At 42.2% G+C, this 15,076-nt stretch overlaps 1 protein-coding gene across 1 annotated transcript in view; it reads right to left on the bottom strand.

Moving 5' to 3' along the window:
• Positions 1 to 9,142: 9,142 nt before the first annotated feature.
• The window catches only part of LOC102194653 (plexin-A1-like), a 166,597-nt gene continuing 160,663 nt past the window's right edge, over positions 9,143 to 15,076 (bottom strand). Inside the window, exons 30-31 of the mRNA XM_005742072.1 lie at positions 12,793 to 12,943; positions 9,143 to 9,824 (exon numbers count right to left, since the gene is read on the bottom strand). Of these exons, the coding sequence (XP_005742129.1) occupies positions 9,729 to 9,824; positions 12,793 to 12,943 (247 nt within the window). The 3' untranslated portion in view covers positions 9,143 to 9,728. The remainder of the gene's footprint in view (positions 9,825 to 12,792; positions 12,944 to 15,076) is intronic.

Below are 15,076 nucleotides of genomic sequence, written 5' to 3'. Positions count from 1 at the left end.
TTAAAGTTATAGTTTTCACACAGCTGAATAAACATCAAACGGAAAACTGATTAAACAGAAGTGTGAGATGATCGACAATTTATGCCAGTATCCTGTTATATTTTAGATAGCAAAGAGCAGACGGCGAGACGACGAGACAGCTGGTGACGCAAAACTGAAGGCTACACCGTCCAAACAATTCCAGCCTACCCGGCCTTCAGAGGACCCAGTCCACGTAGACCGCGAAAGCCGGGTCCTCAGGAGGATGCAGCCTATGAATTTGGACACCCCTAGCTGGGGTGCTGCAGGACAATGATTTAACAGCAAAATAACACAGGCGCTCAGCAGCCTTTGCTTTTATATAGAAACATTACCAAAATACAAGTAGTTGGCAACCAGCTGAGTCAAGTCCCCTATTGCAAAAACACATCGCAGACAAGTTGCACTTCAGATTGATTGCACCATAAATTTGACGTCGGTTATTTGCAAATCTTCACTCGTCTGTCTGAGAGCATAAATCAAAGTCAGACCACGATCGCTTGGACATAGGTTCCTCATAGTCAGCAAGCTTGCAATCGGAAGCAGTCGTCAATGGGTTGAGGGTGTTGCACACTCAGCTTCTGTGTATGGCAGCCATTTGGTCACCGCAACTACTTGCAGTTGGTGGCAAAATGCGACACAAATTCAATGCAGTCACTGGGCAACCACACTTTTTTCCTAGTCACAAGGAATTTGCCATCCTATTTTTATTCTGTGTGACAGAGCCATAATAGACCTGCTGCTTCTGAGGATGGAAGTCAGCAATAGATGCCATGGCGACGAGTGGTCACATTTGATTATTCAAGCTGACTTTGGCTACTCTTCGCTTGTGCACCGGCACATTCAGAAGTGTGCCCACGCAGCCACAATTTAGCACTGCATTTAATTCAGCTTTGACAGAGAGGAAGCAGCCAGGACAGACATGACTCTGTCTGCTACTCTGATTCTGCTCCATCATCTTATTTCCCCTGCTGGTCGTCACTTATTGGAGCTTCATAAAGACAAAATGAGTGAGATTTCAGCCTGGCAGTATTAACTGCCATCCTTCGAGAAAACCAAAGTCAACTATCTTTTTCCTTCTCTCCCTTTCTACACTTCTCCCCTTTCTACACCCTTATTTCCACTTGTTGCTTTTTGTCTTATCTTTTCTTCCTTTGTTCCTCCCTTGCTCTCTCTTTCTCTCTGGAGAAAGAGAGGAGTCTTATCGCAGTTTAATCTCCAGCTGAGAGTCGGCAGTGTGGGGCCCAAGCCAATGTGACTTTGTCGTTTATTCTGTGTCGAGGCATCTTAGAGGACGGCCGAGTGTTTGTGTTGAGAGCGGTCGGGGTGATTGAATTGCCTGAGTAGCCTCCAGGCGCAAAATAAAGGAGAGAGAGTAGAAGAAAATAAAAGAGAAAAAGAGAGGAAGAGTGATTTTTCACAACAAGCGCAATTCCAACATGGTAATCTGATGCCCTTAGATATTTGAACACATAGCCAGACAGAGGGGGCTGCAGGCAATGGGAGGTGGCGTCTACTCTCTACGTGAGTTTGTGCACCCAGTAGCTTGTCTAAGCACTGCTGTGCTCTGCCTACTGTGACAAGAGCTACAGCAGGGAATCTACATAATATGTAAGAGGCATATTAAAGGATGGGGAGACAAAGAGGAGTGGGAAAGAAACTCTTTTGGAGGCAGATAAATGGGGGGGGGGGGGGTCGTTAGACACGCAGCATGGCAGGTATCGGTGACATAACATGTAGCAGTTTCCCAACACAGAATATAAAGCAGAAGGGGGGGGGAGCAGAGGGATCAGAGGGGCCTACAGGTGAAGGAAAATACATGAAAAAAAGAACATGTTTGAACATTAGAGGTCACTCCCGTGCAGAACAAAGACCAGGTGTCTGTGATATCCAGGTCAGATTCTCTCCAGAGGTCTGAATCACTCCTCTTTATGTATTCAAATTGGACTTTTTAATTTGAGTGATGGGCTACCTGTCAAATCCCAGAGTTCTCAAGGGGAGGGCTTTAAAGGGGAGAGTTTTAAATGCCACATTTTAAACTAGTAATAGGTATTCTGGATTTGAGAGATGGAAAAAAAGCACTATTTGGTCCTTTCCTGTAGGCAGAAGGATAAAAGAATGAGGAAAGCAGTATATGTTTGCCTATCTAGATAACAAACACTCTGAGCATCAATGTCCAACTCACCAGAATATTCTTTAAACATCCTTTTCCAACGTAAATGGTCTGGTCTATATAACATTCAGTCTCTGATAAAAGCATTATGGAGCACACTTGTACTTGAGTATGCTTCCAAAGAATTGAACCACCAACCGTCACAATTAATAGATAACTTGCTTTAACTCCTGAGTGTTTTCTGTCCTGTTTGGTTAGGTCACCCCTAACTGGTCACTGCAGTTGGCTTCCCCTCCTGGAGCTTGGCCATACAGGAGGTTTCTTCCTTTTAAAAGGGAGTTTTTTGATCCCACTGTTGTCAAGTGCTTGCTCAAAGGGGGTTGTCTGATTGTTGTAGTTTTCACAAAATGAACTCGAGGGGTTCATTTTTATCCATTTTTAAAAGGCTCAAAAGTAACTGGACAAACCAACTTAGTTTCAGATAGGATTGTTTTGAATACTTGGATGAAAATACTTTGCAGCCCATGAATACTAGAAGTCTATAAAGCATCACCATATGATGTGTTTGCTCCCTTGGTATTTTCTGCTAAGGATTTATTGTTCGCAGGTCTTTTTGCATTCAGCTTTGTATGTAATGATGGAAAAGTATGATCTGCTGGGTTTAGATTAGGTGACTTGCCCATTTAATAATATTTAATTTATTTGCTTTAAGAAACGTATAAGTTGCTCTTACAGTATGATTTGCGTTAATTTATCCATTTGAGTCTGACTATGCACTTCAGAATTCAGTCTTCTATTATCAATACCAGTTACAGCCATACAAACCCACGTCACTACACTGGCCCCACCATGTTCAACGATTGATGTGCTGTGCTTCAGATCACAAGGTGTTTTAGACATATTGTCTTTTGCAGATTCATGATAATCTTGCCATTCAAAAAAAAACAAAAAACAAAGAAGATTTATACTATAAACAAATTCAATGGCACTGGGAGATTCAAAGGCACATTTTCCACCAGGTCATTACTGCAACACAGCACTCGTGTCTGACAGTGTCATTTGAGGATTCACTGGTCTGACACTCACTGGGATAATTTCAGTCTTTTCACATGAATGGGAAAGTGACTAGATATGGATGGATGGATGATTGTACTCTTGAAACTGAGCTTTGCATATTCATGACTCACATCAGTAAGAGATTTCTGACAGTAAAGTCTGCAAAGTAAAGGCTTATCATCATCATTTTCAATGTCCTCCTCAACATCGGTGCAGTAAAACAGAGGGGGAACGAGTCAAACACAGGCAGCAGTTTTTGCTCTACCAGAGTACAATAATACTGTATTTAGATCTCACATGTGCCGCTTTTGATCTTCTGTGTTCTCTCGTGACGACGAGCACTTGAGATAAACCAAAAACTTGTTACGACTTTCAAATCCGCAACTTTGAGGGTACGTAGGGATATGGAAGAGCAATAAAAACATCAGACGAGCCAGATTTAGCAAAAAACATGTTTAATCTCTCCTTGATGCGTGTCTATTTACACGTAATAAATCTGCAAAATAGGAAAGAGCAGGATATTTACACGGGCGTGAAACAGCCAAAACCTGTCACAGCAGCTTCAAGTCTGAAACTCTTAAAAAGGTATCAGAATTCATAAAGTATTAAAACTGTTTAAGGTATTTTTTTCTTTCTACCTCTCTCCTCTTTAATCTGTGTGTGAAGTTATTTTATGTCCTCTGCTCCGTCTCTCAGATGTACTTTAATCAAAGTGAACTCAGCAGGCGAGGAAGCTGGAACTGCTGGGTTGAAAAACCCACGAGTGCTGCTGTTGGGGTTGGGGGTTAGAAATGGCAGATGAGGGCAAGTTTAAATGTTGTGTGGCAATGTTTCGTCCAATGGAGGGTGCATCCCATATGGGCAAATAGATACATTTGACATATTTTCATAAAATGGCTTAGAAAGTACAAGAAATGAAATTGGTTCCTGGATTTTGTTTTTCTACAAAAGGTGCTGTTCTTTTCTCAATAAAATAACAGCGTTAGATTAGAAGATTGATACCACTCTCATGTATTTTATACCAATCTTAACTTTAGCATAAAGAAGGGGAAAAGTCTAGTGCGCTATAATCCTTGCATCTTTAAATCAAGGTCCTTTACACTGGGTTTTATGCCTGGACTAAGGGGGCTAAGTGTTAATAATGAACAGATACCCATTCTTGGCTAACAAAATCCACTAATTATATGTCATGTTGTTGTAGATATTTTGTCAAATTGGATGACGTTTTTCATGAAATGCAATCTACATTCAAAATGAAACATGAACTTAATGAACATTAAAAGTTGGAAAAACCTTTCAATAAAACTCTGAAGCTTTGCTTTTTATCATCTTTACTTAAGACAGACCCTCATATGAAGCTGGAAGATATTTCATCTTCAAATCTGTACACAAGCAAATTCAAGATAGCTGACTTCTGGTTAGACTATGGGTATAGCCACAAGTTGGGTTTTTTTTTATAGGCCCACACGATGGCTAATTTTGTAGGGGCCGTTATCTATATCTTACATCCATGCACAAGAGCCATAAAACATGAATATGTAAGTTCTGGTGTGTCTGCAAAGCTTTGTTAATTACTAATCACGTTTAGTGCTGTTGTTTGAAATAATATTTGAACAAAATCTTCATCAAGCTGTTTACATTCTAATTGGCTAGCTAGGCTACCTGTTTGTTTTATCTTATCTCTTTAGGGCTCTGTGCTAAACTAAGCTAACCATCTGCTAGCTCTGACTTCTCATACAAAAAAGTAATGTCAAAGTTGTAATAATTCTCTCCTTAAAGTGAGAAAAACCAAGAAAGCAAATAAGCACATTTAGTCCATTACTTTGAGAAAAAGACTTTAAATAGCAATCTCAGGCTAAAAGCTGCCTACAGACATTTCATGTAATTAGCTTACTTTAATCTTGTCTTAATATTAGCATGAAAACAAACAATAGCCTCAATCAATATAAAGCAACCCTAATAATATACATCAACAAAAGAGATGTAATTTATCATTTTAGAGGGATTTTTGTGTCAAATCTTCTTAATTACATTCACTGTTTGCAGGATACACTCCCCCCATAACACACACCCTTAGATAGCATATTATTTTCACACTGTCTCCAATTAAATGGATGCAGTTTTTTACATAGCCATCTTTGAGGGAGTTATCATGCCTGGTTAGCTCTTGGCTACTTTAGTATAAGCTAGGCTAGATGACACATGACTGGTATCAGTCTAGTAATCTCACATTTAAAAGGACATATATATTTACATATATTGTATTTGTTTGTCAGTTTTTGACATGGACATTGAACAAAATAGGAATCATGTACATGGAAAAAAGCATATAATTTTCCATGTGGGTAGAGGCTGACAAGGCACAGCAAAAACCTATGTGTCTGTCAATCGCCAGGAGAATCTCTTTCACCACCTCTTTTCTTTTCCCACTCCACCCTCCTTTTTGACTGTGTTTTTCTACATGAAAAGAGGGGGAAAAACAACCCAGATGTGATGGAATGGACAATGAAGCGGTACCGTGGCCTTCAAAGCACTTCCTCTGCCTTGCCTGAGTCTTTTCATCTTTTACCTCAACAAGTGCTGTAGCATAAAACAAGAAGCACAAAACTAAGAAACAAAAGCATCAAAAACCAAATGGGCCTTATCTCACCATGTCTATTTTTTTCCTTTTTTTTCTCCCTACAAAATTATCCTAGGGGCACTAACAACGACTTCTTCTTTCAGTATCACAAAAATCATTTTTTACAAGTCTTCAACTGAGCAAGTGAACACCAGTCAAACATCAATGTAAGAGTCCACATCCTCAGATTGTTTCATTCATTCAATTTGAACAAAACGTGTTAATGAACGCCTGTACATGGAAGTAGCATTGCCTCATTCATCAAGGATAAAGACGGAGGCTGCTTTTAAATCACTAAAACTGAGCACTAAAAGTTTCTTGTGGAATAAGTGAAAACGGCAAAGAAAAGTCTCTTATCACAGAGCTGTGCTCGGGTTGCAGATGCATAAAGCTTTGGTCAGTCTCTCTGTATGTTATGTTACCCTGTGCAGATCAGTGGTTCAAGTATTTAAGAACATACAGTACGTTGTCATCCAATCCAGACGCACATTTGTGCTGTCAGATAAAAACATGGTGTGTTGGTGTGAGAGACTAGCATTCAGATTAGAGATTCGAATGTACACTGGGCTTTTAAAGGGTCTGTGTCTTGTTCTATTATTCTTTGTTTTACAGCTTTTACTTGACAGCAGCAATATGTGTTTGGTTTGGTGGCATCTGGCTTGGTACAGGTCTGGTAATTATATGTGGGAAAAATCCTTAACTCCCTGACAATATGGACAAAGGAAGAAGTCAAAAGGCTAAAGACTGGACAACTTACACATTAGCATACAACTTGTGCTAATGGTCCGAAGTAAAAAAAAAAGAGAGAGAGCTCACCCTTGATTTCTCTGTGAATAGATTGTTTAAGGTAGCATGTAACAAGCACGAACTAATCGCTAACAGCCGGCTCGCATGCAGCGACTGCCTCACAATAACGTGGAAACGACTGCGCCGACTTCGACCTCTTGCCAATACTTCTTTAGGATTTGTCCGTGTGACAAAGCCTTAGACTGGAAGGACTGCTGCTCAAATATAAAATCCCAAAGAGACGAATGTGTGACTGAATCCTTTAAACTTAAGTAGCTGAAACACCAGTCGCACCAAATGTGAAAGTCACACTTTCAGTTCAAGCTGTAGAACAGCTGTGACATTGAATTATCACTTGGGGAATTCATCAGTTTGTAGTCCGTCTGGTGCGTTTTAAGGTGTTCACACATTTTTTAGTCCACTAGCTGCTAATCTTCGTTCTTCACAGCTTAGGAACAAACTAAATAATTATTTCATTGTAACTTTGAATTACATAAAAATACATTAGAGCCTCGACTGTAAATGTTCATTTTTAGATTAAACATTTAGCAACTGGAGCACTGAAACGGCTGCGTATCGTATTTATATTACATATTAGACAGGTTTCTTTTCCAGGGTAATCTGTCACTAACATATAATATACGTAGTAAGTGTCTTGTGCAGGGATGCATATGGTTACATTAACTTCCAGTTACGAAAGAGATTCTGGTTTGTGAAGCTCCTGATGCAACGCAAAGCTCTTCAAAGCCATCTGAACTGGTCTGAGAACCCTACTGTTATCTGGTTACAAGGTCTCCACTTGAAAAAAAAAACTGAGGGAAGCACTGCTGAAGAGGAAGCGAACATAAGCAATTTTGATGCAACTGTTTTCTTTGAAGTTACAGTGTCCTAAATGGTGCATTTAACCCTACTCTTTTACACTATTTTTTCCCATTTATTATCAAAGCAAACACATGTAGAGAAGGTTTTTTTTCAGCTCATCCGTGTGATCTGGGTGTTGATATGTCTTATCTGGTGGTCTGAAATTCATGATACGCTTTTACAGGATGGAAGAACATATATACATCACCTTGGTTTGTATCTTCTGGCCTTGATAAGTAGCTGTGTACACTCCTAGGGAAGAGGAATGTTTCCGAATGTTAACACAGAGCAGCGCACGGTGCAAGGAGAACATTTGCATTTTTTTTTCTCTTCTTTTTTTTTTTAACCCTACAAAACCACAGAACAAAATAAAAGAGAGAGAAAGGCCTTCAACTTGTACAAAAAACCCCACTCACATAAATCAAGCTACATTTCATTATCTTTTTTCATAAACCACATTCACATTTTCAAAAAACGGACCCTTTAGCTTTACCGTCGTCACTTCGGAGTAGAAAACAACAAAAACAAATAATAAAACCAAGAAATATTAGACAACATCTTCTGCACAGCAAAGACTAGCCTTCATTTTTGGATGGCACACCTTATAGAAAAAAATGTGTTTCAGACAAGCGGGGAAGTCTAGAAAACAAGATCGGGAAGCTGTAAAGCACAGTGTGCCAGGGATCAGCTTAAAGGACTGCTTGGTTGCCTCTGCGGTCTGCTAACGCAGCATGAGGCTGGCTTCCACACAAGTGACTTTTGTCTCATCTAAATCAGCTGACTGGGCCTTGTGTTGTATTTGGTTCCTCTAAAAAACAAACACAAAAGCACTGCAGGTTGGTTTGCTCGTAGGCGGCTTCCAGACATCATTTGCCTTTTTGCTATCTTCAGAGCCAAAGATGTAGCACGCAATGGCCCCGAGACCTCACGAAATATAGAAAGTGTCTGCGTATGATATATTTATATATATATATTTTTGCCATTTACCTATTTTTAAACTTTCAGTCACTAAGCATGACAACATTTTCATCGTAGCACGTTTCATCTAAACGGGGAAAAAAAGAAGTCTCTTCGCACTAAACAACATTCAAAGTAAAACATGGCACAGGACGACTTTTTCCTCGTGTTTTTCATAATTTTTCATCTTGGAAATATCAAATCTTCGTCTCAAACGGATCTTTTGTACATTGAAATGAAAAACAGTTTGTTTTTTTCCCCAGTTTTTCATTTGTTTTAAAAATGAAAGGTTTGTATTTATATCTATCTATATATATATATATATATATTCATATATCCTCTTCTCTCTTTTGATTTAGCTTTGTTGTGCAAATTCAGCAGTAACACAAGAAGTGGCACAGCACTGGGGAGAGTAGGCAGTTGGACGGGCAGAATCAAATGCAGAAACAAATCAAATACAGAGTTATGAAACTGACAGCGTCCTTTGTTCGACTACAGTGGAATTTATGTCGATGGAGTGTTGGAAAGTCAGTACTGGAGGAAGAGTTTCCCTGCAAAGTCCTTCCTCCTGGTTGCCCTGCAGTGGCAAGCGGCGTGTTGCCGAGAATCCACTCTACCGAAGAGTCTTTGAGCAACACGCTGAATCTCTACCTGCTCTGTGGCTGCTGCTCTGTAGCTGTCCCTGACCTTTGACCTCCTTGTGGAGGGGAGCAACAGTAAAGAAAGAGAAATTCCTCACAGGAATCAAGTATTCTGGATTTTTTTTTTTTTTTATAGGCTCAGAGTCAGAACTGCAGCACTGGCTGTGAAAAGATACTAGCTCTGGGCTTGTTTCAGGTCCAGCTTGATGAGTTTCTGGTCACCACTGTGCATGTACCATTCCTGATTGTGGCCAAAGCTGCTCCCGTGTAACTGTAGACGTGATGAGGGACTTGATGAAAATAAATGCTCTCCTGAGCTGAGGTCCAAAATCGGCTGAGGTTGGGGACGCACTTGATTTGGTTGTTATGGCAGGCTCAGAGAAGAAGAAGAAGAAAAAGAAAGGCAATGGGGGAGGGGGTAAAAGTCAACCCGGCTGCCGGGACTTTAGTTCCAAACTCTGCTGTCTCTCTCGAGTGTGCTGCTGCTTGCTGGGTGCTTGTGTTCTCGCAGTCCTTTCTGCTGCTGTAGATTGTTGGTTGTGACGGCGATGGCGACAGACTTTAAACGTCGGGTGTTAAAACGGCGAGGAATGGGGAGAGGGGGTCAAAGTTGTTGGGGAAAGGCGTGTTGGTTAGCCAGTTCTCCTGCCAGCTGAGGCGCGCCATTGGCTGATCCTCAGCTAGATAGAGCCATGGTGTCGATAACCTGTTCCAGCTTGCCGCGTAGTCGCTGTCTGCGTGACTGTTCGTCCTTCTGTAGCGCTGACAGGATCTGGACACACGGAAGGAAACAGATTAGAGAGACGCCTTTAAAACCTCGAGCATGCGGCAGTGCAGCCTGGGCGCCGCTGTTATGCTCCTTAGCCATGAATTCACAGTTACATGAGCCAAAGGAGCGCTCTGGTGCTAATTTCCCTTTTAGTGGTTAGCGACTACAATTGCACTCACGCTGACAACACGAGCAGGGCTGACAGGGCAGGTGTTATGGCCAGTGGAATGTCTTGTGATTGGATGTTAATGGCTACTGAGAATGACCAACAGGAGTGCGTTATTTTTCATGATGAGAGTGGGGAAAGGAGGATGTGGTATGAGTGTGAGGACGTGTGCATTTCATCTTTATTTTTTAACGTGTCTGTCTGAGCGCATTTGTTAGACGATGGGGGCCGTGCAGCTGTCTACATCTGGATAATAGGTCATAATGAAGGGGAGCAGTTGGTTTGAATACAGCCAGCTGCAAACAGCCAGCTTAACTACCGTCATACTGCTGGTATGGAAGAATGGAAACAAGAACAAGTGGGGGCGTAGCTCTCACCAATTAAAAGCATACTAAAGGTTGAGGAGGGAGAGGTGTGTAGTATAGATATAAGGCTCTATTTTTAAAACAGCACATTCCATGCAAGCATATTTCAGCAGCTCACATGTTTGGAGAAGCAAATAACACAAATATAAAGAAAATGCACAGAAAAATTAACCATACATTTGTTGGCTTACATATATATATATACTAGAAACTAGAAGAAGAAACCCTAGCAGCACCTTTAATGCTCACTGTTTAGCATGTTCGAATGCGAGGTAGTATAAAAATGTATCATTAAATAAAAATGAAAAAGCACCAGAGGATGAAGGCTGAAGTTTTAGCCAAAGATATCCCTCAATATTTGAACTGGGTTGGAGAGTGAAACCTGCTGCAAAACTGATAATTCCACCCAATCTGAAGTACTCTCACATTCACATTTACCAACTAAGCATTTTCTCTTGATTAGATTTCTAAAAGCCGTCAGTGTTAAAACTGGATTACATTTAGTTCAAAAGTGAAAGTTTAACAGACGTCTTTAGATCAGACTGAGCTTCCATCCATCCATCTTCTTCCGCTTTATCCAGGGCCAGTTCGCGGGAGCAGCAGCCTAAGCAAAGAGGCCTCCCTCTTTGCTTAGGGAGGCCTCCCTCCCTCTCCCCAGCCACCTCCTCCAGCTTATCCGGGGGAACACCAAGGCATTCCCAGGCCAGCCGAGAGATATAATCTCTCCAGCGTGTCCTGGGTCTGCCCCGGGGCCTCCTCCCGGTGGGACATGCCCGGAACACCTCACCCAGGAGGCGTCCTTGTCAGATGCCCGAACTACCTCAGCTGGCTCCTTTCGATGTGGAGGAGCAGCGGCTCTACTCTGAGCCCCACCCGGATGGCTGAACTATCTCTAAGGGAGAGGCCAGCCACCCTTCGAAGGAAGCTCATTTCCGCCGCTTGTATCCGCAATCTCGTTCTTTCGGTCACTACCCACAGCTCGTGGCCATAGGTGAGGGTAGGGACGTAGATCGACCGGTAAATTGAGAGCTTCGCTTTTACACTCAGCTCCCTCTTCACCACGACGGACCGGTGCAGCGTCCGCATTACTGCAGCTGCAGCCCCAATCCGTCTGTCGATCTCCGGCTCCCTTCTCCCATCACTCGCGAACAAGACCCCGAGATACTTGAACTCCTCCACTTGGGGCAGGAACTCATCCCCGACCCGGAGTGGGCACTCCATCCTTTTCCGGCTGAGAACCATGGCCTCAGATTTGGAGGTGCTGATCCTCATTCCCGCTGCTTCACACTCGGCTGTGAACCGTTCCAGTGCGAGCTGGAGGCCATCACCCGTCGAAGCCAACAGAACCACATCATCCGCGAAAAGCAGAGATGAGATTCTGAGTGTGAAGTGAAAGCCCTCCGCCACTTGGCTGCGCCTAGAAATCCTGTCTATAAAAATTATGAACAGAATCTGTGACAAAGGGCAGCCCTGGCGGAGTCCATCACCCACCGGGAACGAGTCCAACTTAATGCCAGCAATGCGAACCAAGCTCTTGCAACGGTTGTATAGGGATCGAATGGCCTGTAGCAATGGGCCAGATACCCCGTGTACAATATCGTGTCTTTATAGATATGCTATATTGAAAATTCCTTGGGAAAATTTTGAGAAAAACTTAATAATGTTGTCCTCATCTGTATTTGTATGAACCTAAAAGGTCAAAACTAACTGTTCCTACATGGCAGTGCAGCACGATGGCGCAGCGGTTAGATCCTCATAGGTTGTGGGTTTGAATCTGCGGGCTGTGCTGATGATGACGAGACGGCTTTTTTTATCTAAATGTAGCTGTCCCGGGACGTCTTATGAACATCCTGAGACGAGCCTTTTAACATTCACTTTTTTCTTCATTAAATACCGTGTGCTACTTTTTTAAGCAAAGAGTAAAATGAGTGATGATGGTGTTGGAGAACTTCTCATCAGACACACACTATGAACATGATGGCACGTGGGTATATAGAATTTAGCGGTTTAAATCCCAATAAGTGCATTTAATGTCTTGCTTGAGACTCTGCTGGTTGTTCGTGATTTGTTTTCTTAACTGTGAATGCTTATTCAATAAAATGAATAAGCATCCTTAAAATGTGGCACTATTTCGTTAACACATTCTTGAGTTTTAATCAGCTGGTAGCAGCAAAGGATACTGTGCAAGCAGGTCTTTAAAAAAAATCACCTAAATTCTGTTAAGCTCCATTAAGTTCATAATGTGCTGAGCTCATGCCTTAATGTGCATCCTTAATGGTGGTAATACCTTCCAGCTTGTACCGATGTGGACTGGTTATCAGTGTTATTGAATTAAAATGACCTCGTGGTATTAGTCAAAACAAGTAAAGGGAGGCAGAGCACGAATAATTACAACATTCTTCCCTTCTTCTATATTTAGTGCTGGGCAGTGGGAGCTTACCTCATCTTTGTATTTGACGATGTAGGAGTAGATCTCGTGCAGCGCTGACATGCTGTTGAACTGGCTGAGGTGCAGCCGGGACTGCTCCGCTAGGTAGGCACTCATGTCCTGATCGCTGATGGCTGGCATGCGGGAGATATCGGAGTAATACCTAGACAAGAGTTCAGGCAGAGTTGCGTGTCATGCCACCTTCGTGTCCATTCACACCTTGACTTACTGCCTCGACCTAAGCTTCCCATTGAAGGATTAATGCAGCTTAATACAATTTCTTTGCTGATGGTTAGCACCTTGTTAGAGCACACATTGACCTACTTTGCCATTTAATTGAAAAATAATGAGATTAGTAAAATAAGAGACAGCTCAATTCAACTCAGTTTTATTTATATAGCACCTAAAGTCACCTAAGGGCGCCTCTGCTACAATAACCAAACAATTAGACGATCCACTATGAGCAAGCACTTCGCAACAGTGGGAAGGAAAAACTCCCTTTTGAAAGGAAGAAACCTCTGCTAGAATCAATCTCAGGGACAGGCAAGCGTCTGATGGGGCCGTGGGGGTGAGGGGAACATAGGAAAACAAAGCCAAATTCAGTTTTTTCAGATGCCCACCTGCTTATGTAACTCGGGAATTGATGGCTTCGTTGTCATGGTTGATGTTAGGGCCCTGGGTTGTTCTTTCCCCCTTATGTAACAAAACTGCTTAGCATTCCCTTTGCAAGCCCCAGCTCCTGATCGGTGCATACATGTGCTCTTTATTTTGCCCTCCTCGCCTGACTGTTTCTCCTGTCTCCCTCTTACTGCCATATTTGACTGGTTACGACTGTCAGACTGTCATTCAGGGCTGCTGTGATCAGTGAGTAGCCTGTTCCGTACATTCTTGCTAACTGCTACGAAAGGGTACCTGTTACTGATCCTTTTAAGTACCTCGTATGTATAATGTTCTGTAGGCTTTTTGCCTGCCAGCTTTTGATTATATAACCTGTTTGTTTAGTCCTGTCAGGGGCCTTAAAACACTGGGACGCAGGGCCAGGAAGCAGCGATTAGCACACTCGCACAGTTAGTTGACTTCCTTTGTAAGATACTCACTTACAGACGTGCTATTTATTCTGTAATGTTTGTTTTCGAAAGGAAAGCCAGCGAGCCTAGCATTTCTTTTCTTTTCTTTTTTAAACAGAACAGTTTGATTTGGCTCTTACATTTCAGTTCTAAGTCCAATTATATTTTATCCATCGTATCCTCTGTAAGCTTTTTGGTGACTACTTTGTGACTCTTATGGATATTGATGGGAACCTAGCTGGGTTTGTAACAGCTGATTCATCCTTTACTCATTCATATTTCATTAATATTTCGTTTTTGAGATGGTGATGCTCTCAGTGAAACAACAACCTTAGTATTATCGACTCAGTGTTGCTGCCTGCACTGGGAGAGTGAAAGGTCCGTAGAAAGTGAGGCAGGTAAAAACACAATATATTAAGAAAACATCCCAATACTGAGCTGTACCTGGATCTGTGTGCACGATCCATATCTCGGCTATCTCAAGGTTTACTGCAGCAGGGCAGCGCTGGGAGGAGAGTGTAGGTTTGGAGGCATAATGGAAGCAAGGTTCAACTGCACCCAGTTAAATCTCACCTATAAATCCTTATCTCACGCTTCCTCCAAAAGCTCTGTGGAAGCTACACTACTTCCTGCAGCATATTCAATTCAAGCTGCTCAACATAAAGAAATACACAGCGGTTTTCCCACAGATTTAGACTCTGTCTGTGACAGTAGAGTGCACGTGCATTTATGTGCAGGAAAGATTTCTTAAGTATTATTATACATTATATGTTATCAGCTTCTGCACTGCAAATATTTTTACATGTCCTGACTTTGCAACAAACAACTGAGAAGACAAGCACTCGCTCTCCACCGTCTCTCATCCAGTGGATTAACTCCAGCTCCACTATTGTGGATTGTGGCCGTCTACAGCAGGCAGTGATGTGATCTGCTGCATCGGCCATCTTGGTCCTGTGAATGAACCAGCTCGAGACCTGCTGCAGGTTCAGGTTAGAGTTTGCAGGAGATCTTCAGAGCAGAACAAAGGCTAGTTTATCCAGCCACAGTTCAGGATGGCAGAGATGGATTATGTCTCACCCTGGGACAAGATTCTCTGAAGAAGGAGCTGAATAATACTGAGAAACTGCCACAACAGCTACTCACTGTAGAAACATATAAAGACGAGCACCGGGGCTAGCTCAGCTTTCAAAAGAAAAGAAATAGGATTGCCCACTAATGAACTGATTATC

The sequence above is a fragment of the Pundamilia nyererei genome, unplaced genomic scaffold (genome assembly GCF_000239375.1).
Source record: "Pundamilia nyererei isolate P.nyererei 1_Seehausen unplaced genomic scaffold, PunNye1.0 scaffold00116, whole genome shotgun sequence".
In the NCBI taxonomy this organism is placed as follows: Eukaryota; Metazoa; Chordata; class Actinopteri; order Cichliformes; family Cichlidae; genus Pundamilia; species Pundamilia nyererei.
This window is presented reverse-complemented; position numbering and strand designations above follow the sequence as displayed.